The sequence below is a fragment of the Chiloscyllium punctatum genome, chromosome 48 (genome assembly GCF_047496795.1).
Source record: "Chiloscyllium punctatum isolate Juve2018m chromosome 48, sChiPun1.3, whole genome shotgun sequence".
In the NCBI taxonomy this organism is placed as follows: domain Eukaryota; kingdom Metazoa; phylum Chordata; class Chondrichthyes; order Orectolobiformes; family Hemiscylliidae; genus Chiloscyllium; species Chiloscyllium punctatum.
The window spans coordinates 51,409,756-51,429,565 of NC_092786.1; the positions used below are offsets into that span (position 1 = coordinate 51,409,756).

The window sequence follows — 19,810 nt, forward strand, 5'->3', positions numbered from 1 at the left end:
CTGATTTCACTAAAGCTGTGTCACTGATGTTTTATAGTACAGCAAAGCTTTTATTAATCAACGCTATGGGACCAAAAGAGGTCCACATAATGTTATCAAAGGCAGCTGGGCAGCATTCATGGTCAAGCAGGACTGTCCAATCACTTTGAATAAAAACAAAAGAACTGTGCATTAATTCAAAATTTGACTATAGGTCTGTATTCCTTATTGCACCCATTAAGACTAACGTTTCATTTAGCCAGGATGAGAGATTTTGGTGAATGTAATGATGAGGTACACAGAGGTAAAGCATGTTGTGACATCTTTTTAACTTTGGACTGACAGCAGCGATGTTGTCTGCCCCGATCATTTCTATTTTTTTATATTAAATGGGAAATATACTGATGTGGCCTAATATTTATTGAAATACTTTTCATATAGTTCTCAACAGCACTTAACTCTTGGAAATTAAACAGAGAAATGTTTTTGTCTTTGGAATGTTAATGGGGAATAAATTAGTGCCTAATGAACCATATTTGAGGTGCAATTAATAAAGTAATTCCACTGATTATTTCTACAATAACTTCTTTCATGACTTTCAGATTTCAATGTGGGGAAGCAGCATGTCTGTGATATGATGCTGTTTGTGATAATATTTAATGGATTATAGCAGTTAGGTGAATAACATGGCGAAAAGCTGCTCTATGTATTTTTTAATTTGCATATTGAAGCTATTAACTCCAACTTCCAACATGCTAATTATATTTGTTATTAGCTGCTAATTTCATAGTCAATGACCACTCAAACACCAGCTGCTGTAAGTTTTCTGACTATTTCTGGTGAGGCATTTATGTTTCCTCTTGCATGATTTCATGAAAGTTTATAAATAACATTTTTATTTCAGCATTCATGAGTGGAAAATAATTTCTTCTCTCGCAAACAAAATATGTTGGGATTAGTTGTAATGCCAGTCTCAAGTGACATTTTGCCACCAATACAAATAGTTATTCCAATTTAGGCTATTTTCCATGACATTAATTCATGTTGACAGTCAGACACTCCATAATCATACAAAAAGTCTTAAGAGCTAAAATGTGTCTTTATTCTCTGGTAAATAGATGAATTCCAAAATTGCTGTGAAAACTAACTGGAAAACCCCATCATATTTTATAATTTTATAAGCTTAAAACAAACGTCAGCAAGCAGGAGAATCAGAATAAAATTATTTGAGCATTGATTTCATATCTCTGAAAAAAATGTATAAATGCAAAAATATGTTCCTAGATACCAAACAAGTACAATAACTAAAACCTGAGTGCATGATAGAATACAGCTATAACGTTGGTCCAGTAAAACTTCCCCATTTTCATGAACAGCAGCAGTTGGGAGTGTACTTGTTGGGACTGAGCTGGCATACTCTCACTTTGTTTCTCATATTTGGTTAGGAGACTACTTTTTAGAAGCATATAATTAACAAAATAGAGACAAAAAAACCTAACTGATATTTTGTCTTTCTGAAAAAGTGAAAATAAATAACTTATTTTAGAGTTGTGAAGACATGTCAGGAAGTACATATTGATACAGCATGAGCAAATAGTTGGAAAGTTTTGAAATGAAGGACATTTCTGCAAGACAGTAGACTTATTTTAGAAGTACTGTGTCTGCAATAGAAAAGCAGAATCTGATTAAGGAAACTTACTTGGGCTGTTACTATAGGTCAGGGGAGTGGTGATCTCAGTAAATATTTGGTAAGCTTTATCCCACCCAATCATTCAGACAGTGTGGTGCAAAAGCATACCTCTAACCGTTTATATTGGACTCCATAGCTTGTGTGAATGTCTTGCACACATTCCCTATTATTTATAATTCTGTATTACAGGGAAATCATCCTTTCTAGGAAGTGGTATTTCCTACACTGGATTAGCTCTCTGCAATGCCTTTCTACAGACATTTAAAGAGCAAAGTTTTAGAGTCATAGAGATGTACAGCATGATAATGGACCCTTTGGTGTAACTCGTCCACGCTAACCAGATATCCTAAATTAATCCAGTCAGTTTGCCAGCACTTGGCCCATATCCCCCTAAAACCTTCCTATTCATAAACCCATCCAGATGTCTTTTAAATGTTGTAATTATACCAACCTTCTCCCCTTCCTGTGGCAGTCTATTCCATACACATACCATTCTCTGCGTGTAAAAGTTGCCCCTCAGGTCCCTTTATAAGTCTTTTCCCCCCCTCACCCTAAATCTATGCCCTCTAGTTCTGGACTCCCCCACTCCAGGGAAAAGACACTGTCCATTCACCCTATTCCTGCTCCTCATGATTTTATAAACCTCTATAAGGTCACCTCCACCTCCACCTCCACCTCCAACCCTGGCAATTTTCGAGATCTTCATAGTCTCACAAAACCTCACTTTTTCAGAGGATAATGGTTTTGTTTTGATATCATGCAAAAACAGCCTTCCACTGGAAATGAATCCATTGTGCATTTTATAGAAAATTCAAAGGTTATTAATTTTAAAGTCAAACTTTGCAGTTGTAGTCAGCTTTTATAATATAGGGAATGTGATGAAAATTGGTGAAAGCATTGATAATAGTGCATCTGTTTGTACTGATGCATTAAAAGGAAGTAAAACTGATAGTGTAAAGGGGAATATTGCTTGTTTTTAAACATTTCAGTGCTCTGCGGTGGGGAGAAAAAAAGGAAAATGCAGGGAAGAATGATTGTGGGAAATTGTCGAGAGGCTTAATTCAGAGTGTCATTCATTGTTAATGTAATGAATGTAAAACGAACGTCATTCTTCCAGTCTGCTAGACTAAAAATATCTGAAAACTGTAAGGCATGTTCCTCAGTTGCTTGTTCCCAACTTACTTCATTAACTTAGCCTTTTGTTCAAGAATATCGTTAGGCGAATTGAAGTCATGCTCATTATAAAGATAGAAGTATGGGTGGAATATAGCACCTGGAGTAAGCCTTTTAATCTCTTGCGAGTGTCTGTCATATAATTAGATCTTGACTGATCTGCACCTCAACTCCAATTACCTACTTTTGCTCCATAATCCCCTGACACCTTTCTGGAGCAAGCAAAGTTTGCTAATGAGTCATCTTGATACAGTAGCAATACTGTAGAAAAATCATTTGACCAATGAATAGACTGTGTTCAACACAAGGGGGTGCTACTCCTGAGAAGAGTGCGTATGTATGTATTATATTAATTGTACCAAATGTTCCTGATTTAGTGATTATATTAACCATATATATGTTGTAGGTGACACAAATTTGCAAATTCCTCTTTCATCCAAAATTTAAGTAAGATTTTGATTAAAGGCTGTTTCTCTTTCTGCAGCAATTTTCATTCTGATTTTGCTTCTGATGCCAGTTTTATTTAGTTTTCTTTTTGCTTCTTCAGAAGATTGGTAATGCCCTGTTGCAAATCTCCTTAAACCTGATGCAATGGGAACAGAGACAGGAGGGAAAGGAAGCAGGAATTTTAAGTAATGATTCAAAGATTACCTCTTTTTTTTTTTGAAACTAGGTATTCTACCATCTATGCATATTTTCCAGGATTGAGGCTCAACCAAATGAAGATATAAAAATGAATAGGGTAGAAATAAGATTCACTTTACAAAATTAATAGATAAATCATAAAATAGTTACAGAATGGGAAGAAGCTCTTTGACCTATTGTATCTGTGCTGGCTTTCTGCAAGAGAATTTTCCCCTTAGTCAGGTATTTTCTTTTCTTCAGGTGCCTGTCCAATTAGTGTTAAAAGACCTTGTTAGAGTCTACCCCTGCTCCTTTTCAGATAATGAATTCCAGATTGTAATTACGATTGACCAGCATACTTGGGTAATTTCAAACTTAGAGATAAGAACATAGAACAGCCCTTTGGCCCTCGGTGCTGTGCCAATCTTTTATCCTACTCTAAGATCAATCTAGCCTACATACCCTACATTTTACTATCATCCATGAGCCTATCCAAGAGTCGCTTAAATTTCCCTAATGTATCTGACTCTACTCCCACTGCTGGCAGTGCATTCTACGCAGCCACCTTTCTCTCTGTAAAGAACCGGCCTGTGACATTTCCCCAAAACCTTCTTCCAAGCACTTTAAAATTATGCCCCCTCTTGATAGCTGTTTCCACCCTGGGAAAAAGTCTCTAGCTATCTACGCTTCCTGTGCGCCTCATCACCTTGTACGCCCCTGTCAAGTCACGTCGCATCCTTCTTTGCTCCAATGAGAAAGGCCCTGGCTTCATCAATCTTTCTTGATGAGACATGCCCTCCCGTTCAGGCAGCATCCTAATAAATCTCCTCTGCACCCTGTCTAGCACTTCCACATCCTTCGTATAATGAAACAATCAGAAATGAATACAATATTCAAGAGTGGTCTAACAAGGGCTTTATAGAGCTGCAGCATAACTTCATGGGTCTTAAACTCAGTCATCCTGCTAATGAAAGCTAACATGCATCCTTAAAGACTCTGTCAAATTGGGTGTCAAATTTAAGGGATCCATGGACGTGGACTCCAAGATCCCTTTGTTCCTCTGCACTGCCAAAATGAATCACTTCACATTATTCCATCTGCCATTTCTCAGCTCAGCTCTGCATTCTGTCAATGTCCTGTTGCAACGTACAACAGCCTGCCACACTATCCATTAGTCCACCAACCTTGGTGTCATTGGCAAACTTACTAACCCACCCTTCCACTTCCTCATCCAAATCATTTATAAAAATCACAAAGGGCAGAGGTCCCAGAACAAATCGCTGTGGAACACCACTGGTGACTGAGCCTCCAGGCTGAGTACTTTCCATCTACTACCACCATTACTTTCCATCTATGTGCCAGCCAATTCTATATCCAGACAGCCAAATTTCCCTGTATCCCATGCCGCCTTACTTTCTAAATGAGCCAACCATGGGAAACTTCATCAAACGCCTTGCTAAGATCCATGTACACCACATCCACTGCTCTAACTTCGTGTTTTGTTGCATCCTCAAAGAATTCATTAAGATTGGTGAGGCATGACTTGCCCCCTCAAAGCCATGCTAACTATCTCTAATCAAGCTATGCTTTTCCAAATACTTATAAATCCCTTCTCTCAGAATCCTCTCCAATAATTTGCCCACCACTGACGTAAGACTGACTAATCTATAATTCCAAGGGTTGTCCCTATTCAATTTCTTGAACAAGAGAATAACATTTGCCACACTCCAGTCATCTGGTGGTGGTACACTGGACAGTGAGGACGTGAAGATCATCGCCAAAGATGCAGCAATCTCCTCCCTCACTTCCCATAGTAACTTTGGGTATATCCTGTCTGGCCCTGGAGATTTATCTACCCTCATGTTTTTTCAAAATTTCCAACACATTCTCCTCCTTAACATCCTCCTGTTCAAGCTTATCAGCTTGTTTCACACTATCCTCACAAACAAGAAGGTCCCTCTCACTAGTGAATACTGAAGCAAAGTATTAATTAAGGACATCCCCTACCTCCTCTGACTGCAGACGCAAGTTCCCTCTACTATCCCTGATTGGCTGTACCAGCACTCTGGCCATCTTCTTGTTCCTCACATAAGTGTACAACACCTTGGGGTTTTCCTTAGTCCTTGGAACCTCCCACACCACCTATCACCCACCTCTTCTCTCTCACAATAGCAATGGGATACCATTTGTCCTCACCCTACTATCCCACCAGCATCCACATCATCACTAGCCACCATTTACATCACCTCATGCAGGATACCACTACCAGGATGAGACAGGAAAAGTAATTAGTAAGTTCCCTAACTATGGTAGTGAAAGATTTTTTTAAATTGCTAAAAGTTGCTAAAAATTGAATATAGCAATGATGCTTGTATTGGGCAAACAAGGAAGGAATTACAATTATTGGAAAGTGTTTTATGACTCAGTTTTTAAAAGAACCAACAAGGTGATCCAGCAACCCGGATTTAAATTGAGACTTATCCGGATATTCAAGAAAACCACAACACAGTGCTGGGTGAGGTTTTAAATACTTGTGATCATGTGAATTGAAAAGGTCAAAACAATCCAAACAAGATTGTCAGGTTTTAATAATGCCAGCCTTAATTGCTTCAGCAGTTTTGCTAGAGTAGGCTGGAATGTCTGAATATTATTGGAAAATGATTTTGAAGTAGAAGCAGTTCTTTTAAAGGTAATGGTGTTCAATGTGTACCCATGTGAGAGAAAAGTACAGAGGCATTCCAAACCCCTCAACGAAGGCATTGAATTAAAGTAGAACAGAATTAGGAACAATTCTTACTTGAACTATTGAAAGGGTATCAATAGTGCAATTTGAATTGAATATAGCAATAGGAACTGAATATTAACAACTTGTTTTTTGGTTCTGTAAAAACAAAACAAGGGTTAAGATGGAAGCTCTAAAAGTGTCCTCAGGTTAAAGGAGCAGCCATGGATACATGCATAGACCCCAGTTGTGCCTGTCTCTTTCCATGTTCCAGTCCCACACCAGCCCCCATCAACTACTCCTTTTCCAGTATATCGGTGCTGCTTCCTTCTCCTGCCCAGAATTGGAAAAGTTCAGTAATTTTGCTTCTGGTTTCCATCCTGCTCTGCCTTCAGCTGGTCCATCTGTGACTCCTCCCTTCTCTTCCTTGACATCTATTCCCATTTTTGGGGATAGGCTTACCACCAATATCCACTACAAAACAACCGACTCCACAGTTACCATGACTTTCCGCCTTTGCACCCGAGTTTCTGTAAAGATTATTCCATTCTCCCAGTTCCTCCCTCTCTCTCTCTCGCATCTGTTCTGATAATGCCAGTTTCAACAAGGGCCTCTCTGAAGTGTCCACCATCTTCCTCAACCAATGACCCCCTAGCACAGTGTGGTTGACAGAGCTCTCAGCTAGGTCTGACCCATCTTCCACACCACCTGTAACGCCTCTCTTCCCTCCCACAGTAACACTGTCCTCCCCTACTATCCCACCTGCATCCCCATCCACGTCTACAGGATCACTAGCCCCCATTTGCACCACCTCCCAGCGGGATGTCATTATCACACTTTCCTTTCCCCTCCCCTCTCTTATCAGCATTCCACCAGGACCATTCCCTCAGGGTCACCGTGCTCCACTCCTCCTCCTCCTCACAACACTCTCCTACAGCCCCATAGCACCTTACTCTGGAACTGTAGAAGGTGTAACACCTGCCCTTTTACCACTCCACACAATCTAGTCTACTGTATCCACTGCTCACAGCATGGTTCTCCTCTACATTGGGGAAATGGAGCATAGACAGGTAACTACTTTGCAGAACACCTATGTTCTGTCTGCAAAAAAGACCCTGAGCTTTCAGTTGCCTGTCACTTCAACACACCACCTTGTTCCATGGCTAACATCTCTGTCTCAGGTTTACTGCAGTGTTCTAGTGGAGCTCAGCGCAAGCAGAAGAACAGCAACTCATTCTCCACTTGGGTACTGTATATCCTTCTGGATTGAATAGTGAGTTCAACAATTTTATGGCTTGAGGCACCTTCTTCCAAGTTGCTATCCACAACCCCCAGCTGGTCAGACTTGAGGTGAATAAATCCCTGGGTTTGAATAAGCTTCAGCACAGTCTTTTTAACAAATGAGTGTGGAAGATAAATGAGCTTTGGCATAAACCTTGCAACATTACAGAGATATCTGAAGTCTGGGGGAAGGTGGATGCTTACTTGTTTTAAAAAGAAATGAGATTCTGTAAAACTACAGACAAACGTATTAGATGTACATTATTCCTTAAAGTTCTAGAAATCTTTATTAAAGATGAGCATCTAAATAAATAAAACTGTAAATGATAGCCAATGTGGTTTAATGAAGAAGAGATTTTGCCAATCTAACTTGCTAGTATTTATTTGAAAACGTGACTTGGGTTCAAAGTCAGTAAATGTTCTGGGGTTTCAGGGAACATCCCCCTGGTAAGGTTAATCTTTTAAAAGAAAGAGCAAGAATTAAAGGAATTTACAATGATGATGTAAAGGATTCATCCATCCATTACGCCAATACTATCTTGGCCAGTTTCCCACCTTCCCCCCCCACTGTATTGTGGAACTGATCGTGGTAGAAAGCAAATTTGATAAACCTTGGCCTCCTGTCATCTCTTCTAGGGTCTGTCCGAAACTCTCTTAGGAACAGGATTTTTATTCGAGACTTCCAACAGAAGTGCTGGTGACAACAAATATAAACAACTTGCACTACAGCCTTTCTCACTGACTGCAATTGGCCTAATGATGCAACTCAGCCTTCTACTATTGCACTGCTTCCTATACTGCTTACCCTCTTGATGTCAGGAGGCTTACAATCAGGTTTCCAAAGTCACGTTTGCAATTTCATTGTATTTACCTGCACACAGATGCAAATTTCACGCACGCACACACTTTCCTGCTATCACTGAGTTCATGTAAATTGGTCCAATAAGCACAAGGGCAAGCAACAGACTCGAGAAAAATGTTTAGGAAAAGGAAATGTTTTATAAGCCAAGTTCAGTTTTTATGGTTAGTAATAATCTCTTAAATGAGAGAATTTTATTGCTATAATTACTGATCTTTTGAAAACACACAGTTCAGTTCTTTAACCAAATATTTCTTAACATATTGCATGAAATAGTATTTGCAATTAACCTAAACTTAACCAGTGAGAAGTTTAGACTCTTAGGATTTAATTCTTTATAATACTGAGCTTTAGTGTTTTATGTCTTATAGTGATGAATAATTGGTGCTTGAGGTCCCTGTTTTGTGTACTCCATTTGTGATATTGATCTCTTTACTGGATCAGTGGACCCTGGATATTTGATACTTGAAACGCATAGAGGACAAAAGTTTGCATTTTGATTCATGATCCTGATGTGGGTGTGTAAAGTAGCATTTTGGATTGCTGTTTGTCTTTGCGTTGCTCTGAGGGCAATATATAAGTGTCAGTTTATTCATAACTCGTGACTGCATTTGCTGAGAGAATTGGGTTTGCAGTCATTGTGAAGTCCTTAAGTATAACAGATGGATTTGCCTACATTATTAAATTGATGTAATTGTTAGTTTTTGAGTTTGTTAATTTGATGTTTCTCATTGGATCAGCATTTATTACCCAGTCCTACTTGTTCTGGAGAAGGTGGTGGTGCTCTATTTTCTTGAAACTTTGTAGTCCTTGTAGTATAGGGAAATACTGCTGTTAAGAAGACAGTTCCAGGATGTTGCTTAATAATAGCCATATCTTCCACAAACTTGACTCTATGACCAAAATTGGGTATTCTTTTCTAATTTTGATTCAGATCAATTCCAGGGACTAACCAGTTTCTTTTAAAAGGAATAGCAATTGTTCAGATTTCTGCTCCAGATCTAGTTCAACCTATAATTACAAGATAATTAACTGAATTATTCAAGCTTAACCAATAATGCGTGGTGATTTGTTTTTCAAATTCGATGAGCTCAGGTATTCAAAATCCAGGGAATCCTATTTACATTTTATAAAAAATAATTTGTGAAACTTAATTGAAGGAAAGGACCAGGGCAGTTTAACGTAAGCTTCTACAAAGCCATTAGATTATTTATCGGCTGGATTCTGTGATTGATTTTGGTTTTCCCTTTTTTTTTCATTCTGTCCCCAGGTGAAGACTTGTATGAAGTGAGTATTACATGGACAGCCAATCACACTGTATCAACCACCAGCCACAACAATCTTCTGGATGAAAACCGGCTTTGACTTATCATCTGCATATCAGCTTCTTGCATCTCACTGATAGCAACATTTAAATGATCTCCATCCAGTTTATCGCAAGAGCAATACTCCTGTCTGTTTCCTGTGGACATTTTAGAAAAGTTTTTTAAAAAACACTATGATGTAATTGTCTTGAAGTGCATAATATTTTATTTGTAAGTATGACATTGTGTGTTTGTCCTTTGTCCAAAGTAGCTTATGTTTCCTACGAGATTTGTGGTGAAGTGGAATGTAGTTTAGCACTTAAGTGGGTTTTCTGGTTGAAGTTCAGTGTTAAATCTTTTGTTTTAATTTAATATGCACACTGGTTGCTTTGTAAAATGTCTGATTTCTTAGCGATCTCTAAATTGATCTAATCTTAAGTGTGACCAGGTATGCAAGCTCAGATTGAGCCTTTTCTATATCGAACTGTGAGCATTCCTAGCGATATTTGAAACCCAAGTTGATATTCTTGGGTGGTGGAGCAAGTACATCTATTAGTTGATCATCTGTACATGTTTGTAGAAAAATTAGTTCTCCATTGTTAACGTGGTCAAATCATAATGATCAGTGTTTACGTAGGGTAGGACTAATCCTGAAGGTTATCTGAGGAATTTGTGGTACAGCACATGCACCTTGTTAGTCAAATACATTAATTTGGTGGTACAGGACTCTTGCACATTAAAAATGTTGGAGCAAATTCATTGGCTGAGCTGAAGACAGTCACTAAAATATGGGTCAAGTGGTATTGTGCATTGAAGTAGCATTGGTGATTTGTTGGCTGTAACATGCCAGTTCAAGTCTCCACTCCCAGAATTATATCCAATCAATGCTATTCAAACCACAACCAGGTTAAACTCCCTATAAGGAATACATTTAATTACTATTTACACTATAAACAATGCTCAACAAATCTTTCAGTTTTTTTGTATTGGGCAAATGTCCTTGAATCTTAACACTTGAATTCAGAAACTAGTTTGTGCAATAAAAAATAAGTCCCAGTTGAGACGTTCTGGGTGCAGGCAGGTCTCCTTGAATATTCTTCACAGAAACAGAGTTCATACTAGGCTTTGTATTATGATAATGTTTTGTATCATAATACTACTGACACATTCATACCTAAATCAATAACAATACTGATATGTTCATACCTAAATCAGTACTTGTGCCAGTGCCCTTCAATATTCTATTATCTTAGTTCGTGTTAATCACCTAATATTGGCATTCTCATTGACTGACATGTGAGCAGTTCCTCATACAAATTTTCACCACTCTCAAAAGTTCTCTGCAAACCCAGTCCATGATGAAAAATGTGATCTAATTATGGACATAGCACAGCAATTTCTCTTGTCAATGACTGTTTAACTGGTATTTTAATGAAGGGAGGGAATAGAACTGCATCTATGCACTCATTCATTTCATGCACTTATTGTTAAGTTAAAGTAACACCTTGACAAAGTGGACATATTCCATTTGTTACCAGAAGCCGGTATCTCAACAGATAACTTGATTATCTTGTGATGATATAATGAGTTTAATATAACCATAGCGAGAAGCTCAATATTGCAAAAGTTAAAACAGGTACACAATCCTTTAGTCAAAATCCGAAGCTTTTCTCTGTCAAGTTTTCTTCTGTGCAACAAGGTTATTTGGCATGTGAACAGGTGATCCAACTCCACGTCCACTTGACCCACATCACTCATGTGACATGGCCCAGCACTGGCAGCTGTCAGTTGTGTCTCAGCGCTCGTACTAGTTACACATGAGTCTGCTGTTCAGTGAAATTTTTAAAAATCTCACTGTGAAAATGTCATTTATTCTGAAATCTGAAACATTCCAAAATCCCAAAAACAACTGGCCCCAAGGATTTCTGATAAAGGATTGTGTACTTGTACTTCCTAATTTACAAAAGTAACTTCATATTGATTGACAATAGTAACTTCATATTGATGGATAATAGTAACAGGATAGGACAGAGTCAGCATGGATTTATGAAGGGGAAATCATGCTTGACTAATCTTCTTGAATTTTTTGAGGATGTAACTCGGAAGATGGACGAGGGAGATCCAGTGGATGTAGTGTACCTGGACTTTCAGAAAGCTTTTGATAAAGTCCCACACAAGAGGTTAGTGAGTAAAATTAGGGCGCACGGGATTGGGGGCAAAGTACTAGATTGGATAGAGAATTGGTTGGCTAATAGGAAACAAAGGGTAGTGATTAACGGCTCCATTTCGAAATGGCAGGCAGTGACCAGTGGGGTACCGCAGGGATCCGTGCTGGGACCGCAGCTTTTTACAATATATGTAAATGATATAGAAGATGGTATCAGCAATAACATTAGCAAATTTGCTGATGACACAAAGCTAGGTGGTAGGGTGAAATGTGATGAGGATGTTAGGGGATTACAGGGTGACCTGGACAAGTTAGGTGAGTGGGCAGATGCATGGCAGATGCAGTTTAATGTGGATAAATGTCTGGTTATCCACTTTGGTGGCAAGAACAGGAAGGCAGATTACTACCTCAATGGTATCAAATTAGGTAAAGGGGCTGTTCAGAGAGATCTGGGTGTTCTTGTCCACCAGTCAATGAAGGCAAGCATGCAGGTACAGCAGGTCGTGAAGAAGGCTAATAGCATGCTGGCCTTCATAACAAGAGGGATTGAGTATAGAAGCAAAGAGGTGCTTCTGCAGCTGTACAGGGCCCTGGTGAGACCACACCTGGAGTACTGTGTACAGTTCTGGTCTCCAAATTTGAGGAAAGACATTCTGGCTATTGAGGGAGTGCAGCGTAGGTTCACGAGGTCAATTCCTGGAATGGCAGGATTGCCTTACACGGAAAGACTGAAGCGACTGGGCTTGTATACCCTTGAGTTTAGAAGACTGAGAGGGGATCTGATTGAAACGTATAGGCTTATGAAAGGATTGGACACTCTGGCAGGAGGGAACATATTTCCGTTGATGGGGGAGTGCCGAACCAGAGGACACAACTTAAAAATACGGGGTAGACCATTTAGGACAGAGATGAGGAGAAACTACTTCACCCAGAGAGTGGTGGCTGTGTGGAATGCTCTGCCCCAGAGGGCAGTGGAGGCCCAGTCTCTGGATTCTTTTAAGAAAGAATTGGATAGAGCTCTTAAAGATAGTGGAGTCAAGGGGTACGGAGATAAGGCTGGAACAGGATACTAATTAGGAATGATCAGCCATGATCATATTGAATGGCGGTGCAGGCTCGAAGGGCAGAATGGCCTACTCCTGCATCTATTGTCTATTGTCTATTGTCTATTGTCTATTGACACAGAGTAATTGGGAACATCTCAAACTTTTTTTTCCCTTAAAAGCAATATAGGAACATAACATTAAAATTTAAGTACTGTCAAATTGATTTGTATTATAAATAAGAATGAAATGAGACCTCATCTATACCTGTTGACTGTTGTCTTAATCCAAGTGTCCTCAATATAAACAACGCAGTCAAGAGAAGAAGGGCCCTGTAATGGTCATGACAAAATCAGCTGATTTACCATTTCTGCAGAAATTTACACTCCAACCCTCAGTGCCAAGACAAATTGTACCCTTTCAAGATCTCGCAAACTAAACAAATTAACCTGTCACATCTGTTAAATTGTCCCACTATCCATGAGTAGTAAAGCAGAGGAGCTCTACTCTCAGCCATGGTTGTGCATCAATACATGGCTGTTAAATTTGCACTACAAATGGAGTGCCACTACATTATTTGTTTATGTGAGTAATGTCACCAAGTACTTGACATTCTTGTTGCTATCAAATGTTTGTGTAGGTCTTTAGAGCAAGAGGAGGAAGGTACTTTGCTGTGATCCCCAAGCAATTGAAAAACCTACCAGTGGGAATTATATACAGCATGGCCACTTGGATTAGATGCCAGAGCATGGGGATGGGATTAGAGTCTATGATGTCCCTCATACTTGACCAGTCTCCCAACGTTCCTGGTCTAGGAAAGATTTGCAATATCTTTCACAATTTTAGGCCAATGAGGCCCATTTTATAAACTACTTTTTGGAAATGTCACTGTTACATAGACTCAATGAATACCCCTTTACTGACATACTAAAGGAAAATGGATGTCCTTATTCTCAAACATAAATCACCACTATTACTTCAGAAATAAAATTTGAGGAAGGGAAATAGAAAGAGTTTAACCAGTGTGACTTAAGAGGTGTTTCAAAATATCAGGTTTGATTTAGTTTGTGTTACAAGGATGGTTTTGACGTGCCCAACAATCTTAGAATCTCTCTTAAGTGGTGTCCTGTTCTTCATAGCTTATAAAGTTAACTTGAGCTTACAAATTTGTACTAATGAGAGGATGCAAGTGCACATGTTTACTGTTACCAGTTATCAGTTACAGATTAGACATACTTAAACCATTTTTAAGTGCCATTTTTATACTGCATATTGACAATCAGACTCACTTAGTAGTGAGTATTGACATTTTAGTCAATGGTCTTTTATACCACTTGTACAGCCAATGTTCAAAGAAAATTTGGGAATGAACAGGAATTTGTATTTGAAGCTGTCTGGTTAGTTTAATTATGTCAGTTTATTTGATTTTATCGAAACCTTTTTACTCTACTGGTTTATGTTGACATTTTTCCTTTTGTATGAAAAATATAATATCCACATTTTAAGCCAACTGTATTCTCATTTTGGAAAACTGCTGCATTGGTTTAGACACTCAGAACAGTTACTTGAACTTGTTTGTAATGTAAATTGTAATATTTGTATTGACTATATTCTTTGATCTTAATACCAAAGTGAAACAAGTCCATCACTGATTAATCAGATGTTCCCTCTTAGTCTTTGTAAAAGCAGCATTCTTCAGGAATGATTCTTTTTTTTTGAGGTTCAAGACAGTGACTAATAGTTGGGGCAGTGGGGTGGAAGAAATTTAAAAAGCAAGTTAAGATTGGAGGAAGAAAATAATTCAGCTTTATCACCCTAGGAATGGCAGAGTTGTGGGATAAGTTAGAAAGAGGAATTTTGAAGCAGAAAACCTATCTGAATTTGAAAGGAACAAGTGCATCCCTGTGTCATTGATCTCTGAAAATAGGTCATGCTTTCTCCAAGCTTTCAGCAACTGCATTTGAAGCATGCTTGCACAAACGTAAAACTCTGCCACCCACTCCAATCGTGGTCAAACAGCATGTCAAATTGTCTTAATTGGAAGGAATGCATGGCAATTTTTGGAATATTCACATGCAGTAGGAATGGTGATTTTGCACTAATATAAGTGGAGTTTGCATGCACATCGTTGCACGAGTAGTTGTAGCACTCAAGATCACAAATCAAATTCGCAGACCTCCTGAAACACAACCTTCTGAATTGATAAATAGTTCTTGTGTGTTGACAAGTTGCGACCTTTTAGTGGAACTGATTATTTGATTTAAATACTTCTATTACATCAATCACAAACATTTGACTTTCAGGTTTTTATTTCATTAGAATATTACAGCAATTGCACAGTTTTGATCGCCGCATGCAGGTGTGTACAGCAAATTGTAAATCATGATATTTTGATGATCAGTCAATGAATTAGTACCAATGGAGCGTAAATGCAAAGACACTGTTTATGTTAGAGCAGAGCAGCTTTATCACAAATGGCTGTTGGGAGTTGTTAATCACTATACTTGAGATGAGTATCTAGTTGCCTTTTCAAGAAAGATATTAGTATCTGGGGGATAAGCAAGAAGTAAATTCAAGAAAATTTTCTGTTCATGAAGCAAGGGCAGGAATTCATTGCAAGCCAAAGATCCTGAAGCCACACAGATAATTAAAATCCTGCAATTATTTTAATGTTTTTCCACGCATGCAATGACAAGCAAAATCTTTCAGTTTTCTTTTTCTTCAAATAGGAAGTTTCTGCAAAATGATGTCTTCTTAATTTCATCCATGCTGCTTTCAGGCAGTTGGTCAGTAGCTTCTTGTTCTTGTTTTCAAAAAGAATATTCCTTTCCTTTAAATCTTGTAACGATAGAAAATTCCATTATTGGAAGTATGCATTGTTCATTCTGAAAATATGTAACATCTGTGTGGCCTATCTTGATAAGTTTTAGGGGTTTTTTTGTAAATTTCCTGCATTAGTGAAACTCAGTTGATTACAGTGGTCCTGACTTTAAATTTCAAAATATTTACTCAGTTTGAATATTTAATATCCTTCACAATTGAATGACTTTAATATATAATTTTGTGTAAATCGTTGAACACAGACTTTCAGGTTTTGGTTAAGGACATCAGAAGAACTTGCATTTTGAGAGTTTTGAGATCTTCAATGCCTACTACGTTTTTAGAGCAAGTTTAACAGCTATGAAGAATTGTAGATTCAATAATAGTGATTCCATCTGTGAGAGTGTCTGCCCCCATTATATATTCAGGTCTTATAGAGGGATTCAATCAAAACATGCCAACTCATAGACATGCTTTTTAATTTACAGCCTCCTTGCTTAAAATGTAGTTAAAACAAATAAATGTGTACTGTGGTAGTGTGCCAATGTACATAGGAAGGTTGATGCTCTAATGATCCTGTCCTATTTTTTGGTTAGCCAGGTGTCAAAGTCAGTAAGTCATCGCCATACTGGTCCACATAAGCATTCTCTTAATTATTTTTCACCAACTTGCATATCCCCTTTAATAATCTAAGAACACCTTTTCAACAGCCATTTCTGGAAAACAAGTTCCACATTCCACCCACCCTCTGTATGAAGCTTTTTCTAACCGTCTGTGTTGTTTTGTTGCCTCAATGTCAGCCTCAGATATGGCTTCCCCATACCTTATTACTCCTGACCTTGAAGGTATCCTATTTGGATGCCCTTCACCATCTCAGCTCAAATGAAAAAAGCCCTTGTTTCACAACACCCTTTGTAATTGTAATCTTTCATATCTAGTTGTATGGACTTAAATAAACTGCTTAAGAGCACTGAAGATAAGACCGACTAAAAACTTCTTGAGCTATTTGGCCTTGCTTTGAAGAAACTGAGCCAGAATCTGATTGAGGTGTCTAAAATAAACAGTGGATGAAGCACGCAAGTCATGGCCTCTTGTTTTAAACTGCCAGAACCAAGAAGTAATATCAGAAAATTCTTCTGCTCCATTAATCAGCACATGAGATCTACTTATGAATATGATAAATGAGGCAATATCTTTGAAATAATTTAAGGAACTGTTGGAGGAAACTAGGTTCCCTCCAGCTGGATAATTTGAGATGAGCCAAATGTTTCTTCATGTGAAAGATAGATGGGCAGCACGGTGGCACAGTGGTTAGCACTGCTGCCTCACAGCGCCAGAGACCCGGGTTCAATTCCCGCCTCAGGCGACTGACTGTGTGGAGTTTGCACGTTCTCCCCGTGTCTGCGTGGGTTTCCTCCGGGTGCTCCGGTTTCTTCCCACACTCCAAAGATGTGCAGGTCAGGTGAATTGGCCATGCTAAATTGTCCGTAGTGTTAGGTAAGGTGTAGATGTAGGGGTATGGGTGGGTTATGCTTCGGCGGGGCGGTGTGGACTTGTTGGGCCGAAGGGCCTGTTTCCACACTGTAAGTAATCTAATCTAAAAAAGTAATCTAATCTAATAGATACACTGACAGTCCCTTGAATAGTTGACATGCTAATCAGTAGGATTTGCTTATCCAGCCTCAGTCTAAACTTTTGTGCAGGAAATGATTAAGACAGCTCAAGGCCAATAGATACAACTAACCTGACCCAATCCGCTAAGTCGATTCCCCTTGCATTTCTGTGTGTCCTGTACACTCCAGTATCGCAAAAGGACTTGAGGGTGATCAGCTGTCTTGCAGTCCAAGCAGCAAGTCACTGGCCCCACAGACTAATCATCCAATGGCAGGTGTAAAACTAACCTCAGAGACAGCTTTAAAGGTAGAAACACTGCAGCCAACAACACAATCAGGGAAACGTGAACACCATGTTTAAAACTATTAATGTTTGATACAAAACTACACCCATTAAGAGATACAGGAAAAATTCAGTATTTTGTATTTTGGTTTGTTAGTACAGGTTCAGCATTTTACAATTGTCTTCATTTCGAATATAGTACTTTTATGGTGAGTCTCCAAACAGGATTCTGTACGAAAAAATTAAGACTCTTGCAGTTTGTGTAAATTGCTGCTTTCACTTTGGCTCCTGCTATTAACCGTTACAGTAATTTTTTTAGCAGTGTTGTTTATGACTTGCTGCATGAATTGATGACATCGCACAGTTTACAAAAAAATGTTTGAATCAATTTCTCAGCTCATCTTCCTCCTGATCTAGCTTTACCATTGCAACCACCCATCATCAATCTTCCTTGAACTGCTTAACCGTTCAGTCAACGACCATTCCAGAGTAGAGAAGTGGTGCTGAAGTTTTTCATGAAACATCTGTATTGGTGGAAAGACTTTTGTTCTTTGCTGCATATTTAGAAGTATTCAAATATTAGAAGATGGGAGCAAGCTAATTTTGGAGAAGAACCACACAACATAAAAGTTTGAATATAGAAAGTAAATGGGGGTTGGAGAATTTCAATATTATCAATCATAAATCTGAAGTAGTCATTAAAGTCTTATAGGAATTCAGGAGAAGCTTTCACTTGGAGGTTGGTTAGAATATGAAACTCACTACTATATGGAGTGCTTGAAATAATTTCCTTAGATACACTTATAGGGAAACTAGATAATGAGGAGAGAGGAATAGAAGAATATGCTGATAAGGTTTGATGAAAGTACACTGTGCAGCGCTGACACAGACCTGTTGAGCCAAATGGACCATTTCTCTGCTACTAGTACAATGTAAATGCATGTTTTTTTGATATTGTGTGTAAGTTGATCTTGAAAATTGTTATTGCTGAGGGCATAATCTCCAAAGGTAGGGCGTCCCCTTTGCACATGGAGGCTTTGCAAATCTTAAATGGGAGGTATGGTACCAACCACTGGTGCACAATTTTGGTGATCTCTTATTTGAGTGAGAATGATCTGAGACTATTAGATCAACCTAAAGCACTTTGCACCAACATTAGGTCTTTTTAAGCATCATTTACATTGTGTGCTTTCAAGACCTTCATTAAAACTTGTCTGTTACTTGTGCTGACCAAACATGTAACACTACTCGAGTTAACCAAGTTCCAGTGAGTTAAGGAATGTTAATTGCACAGAGAGGTTTCTCATCACATTTAATTCTAATCAAGGGGTTGAAAGAAAAGAATTTAAATGTTTTGTGCAGATAGGAATTATTTTAAGCTTCTTACATGGGTGGCATTCTGTTCGTTAATTTCAGTTTGCTTAGCACACAAGCTGCATTGTTCTGTTAAATTTTCATTGCCATGAGTAAACAACACTAGTTGTTTAATTGAACATACACTATGAATTGTTGGCCAATTTTGGTTTATGTTACACTGGAGAATTGTTAGCTTAAGTAAGTTTCAATTATTTTTGTCTTGTATGATTCCTGGCATGTTTTGGGTGGATTTTTAACATTACTGTCTATTTTAAAATGATGTAAAGATATAGAAAATAAACTGGATTATTAGAAAGCTGTGATGCTGTTATCTGGTTTTTGTCATAATCTCACTACCTTAATTATTAATAAATCATTTACATATTTACCTAGAGAATTCTTGTATTGGTTATTTTGGTTATTGGATATCCAGCTTCATTCAATTGAAAACTGTGTACTTTTACATGTGCTCCTCTCCCAGAAGAAATCTCAGCAAAGTTTAACAGTTTGTAACTCATAAGCGAATTTGTTTCATTTCTATTCTGGAAATGTCAAATTAACAATTGAAGCAAGAAAAAAAAAATCCATATCAGGGAGTTAATTTACTCAATATGTCTCCAATTTCACTACTAATAAATTACAGTTGTATTTAAAGTGGGAAAATGTTCTGATAATGTCATGGCTAGTTTATTTTCTCTCTGAATGTAGTTTTAGAGGAATGAAAGTAGGCCAGGACACTGCCAGGGCTCCCATGTATATGCTTCAAAAATGCCAGTGAATCCTCTCTATCCACCTGTACAAGTAAATACATTTAAAAAATCCATTTATAGGATGTGGGCCACATTAGCTAGTCATCATTTCTTATCCTTTCCAGTTGCCCTTGAGAAGGTATTGAT

The 19,810-nt window shown here is 38.3% G+C and overlaps 1 protein-coding gene across 1 annotated transcript in view; it reads left to right on the forward strand.

Annotated features, from left to right (window-relative positions):
* fam174b (family with sequence similarity 174 member B) overlaps positions 1-19,230 on the forward strand; it is a 30,863-nt gene extending 11,633 nt beyond the window's left edge. The window contains exons 3-4 of the mRNA XM_072565207.1: positions 9,599-11,622; positions 12,985-19,230. Coding sequence (XP_072421308.1) covers positions 9,599-9,602 — 4 coding nt within the window. The 3' untranslated portion in view covers positions 9,603-11,622; positions 12,985-19,230. The remainder of the gene's footprint in view (positions 1-9,598; positions 11,623-12,984) is intronic.
* The last annotated feature ends 580 nt before the right edge of the window (positions 19,231-19,810 follow it).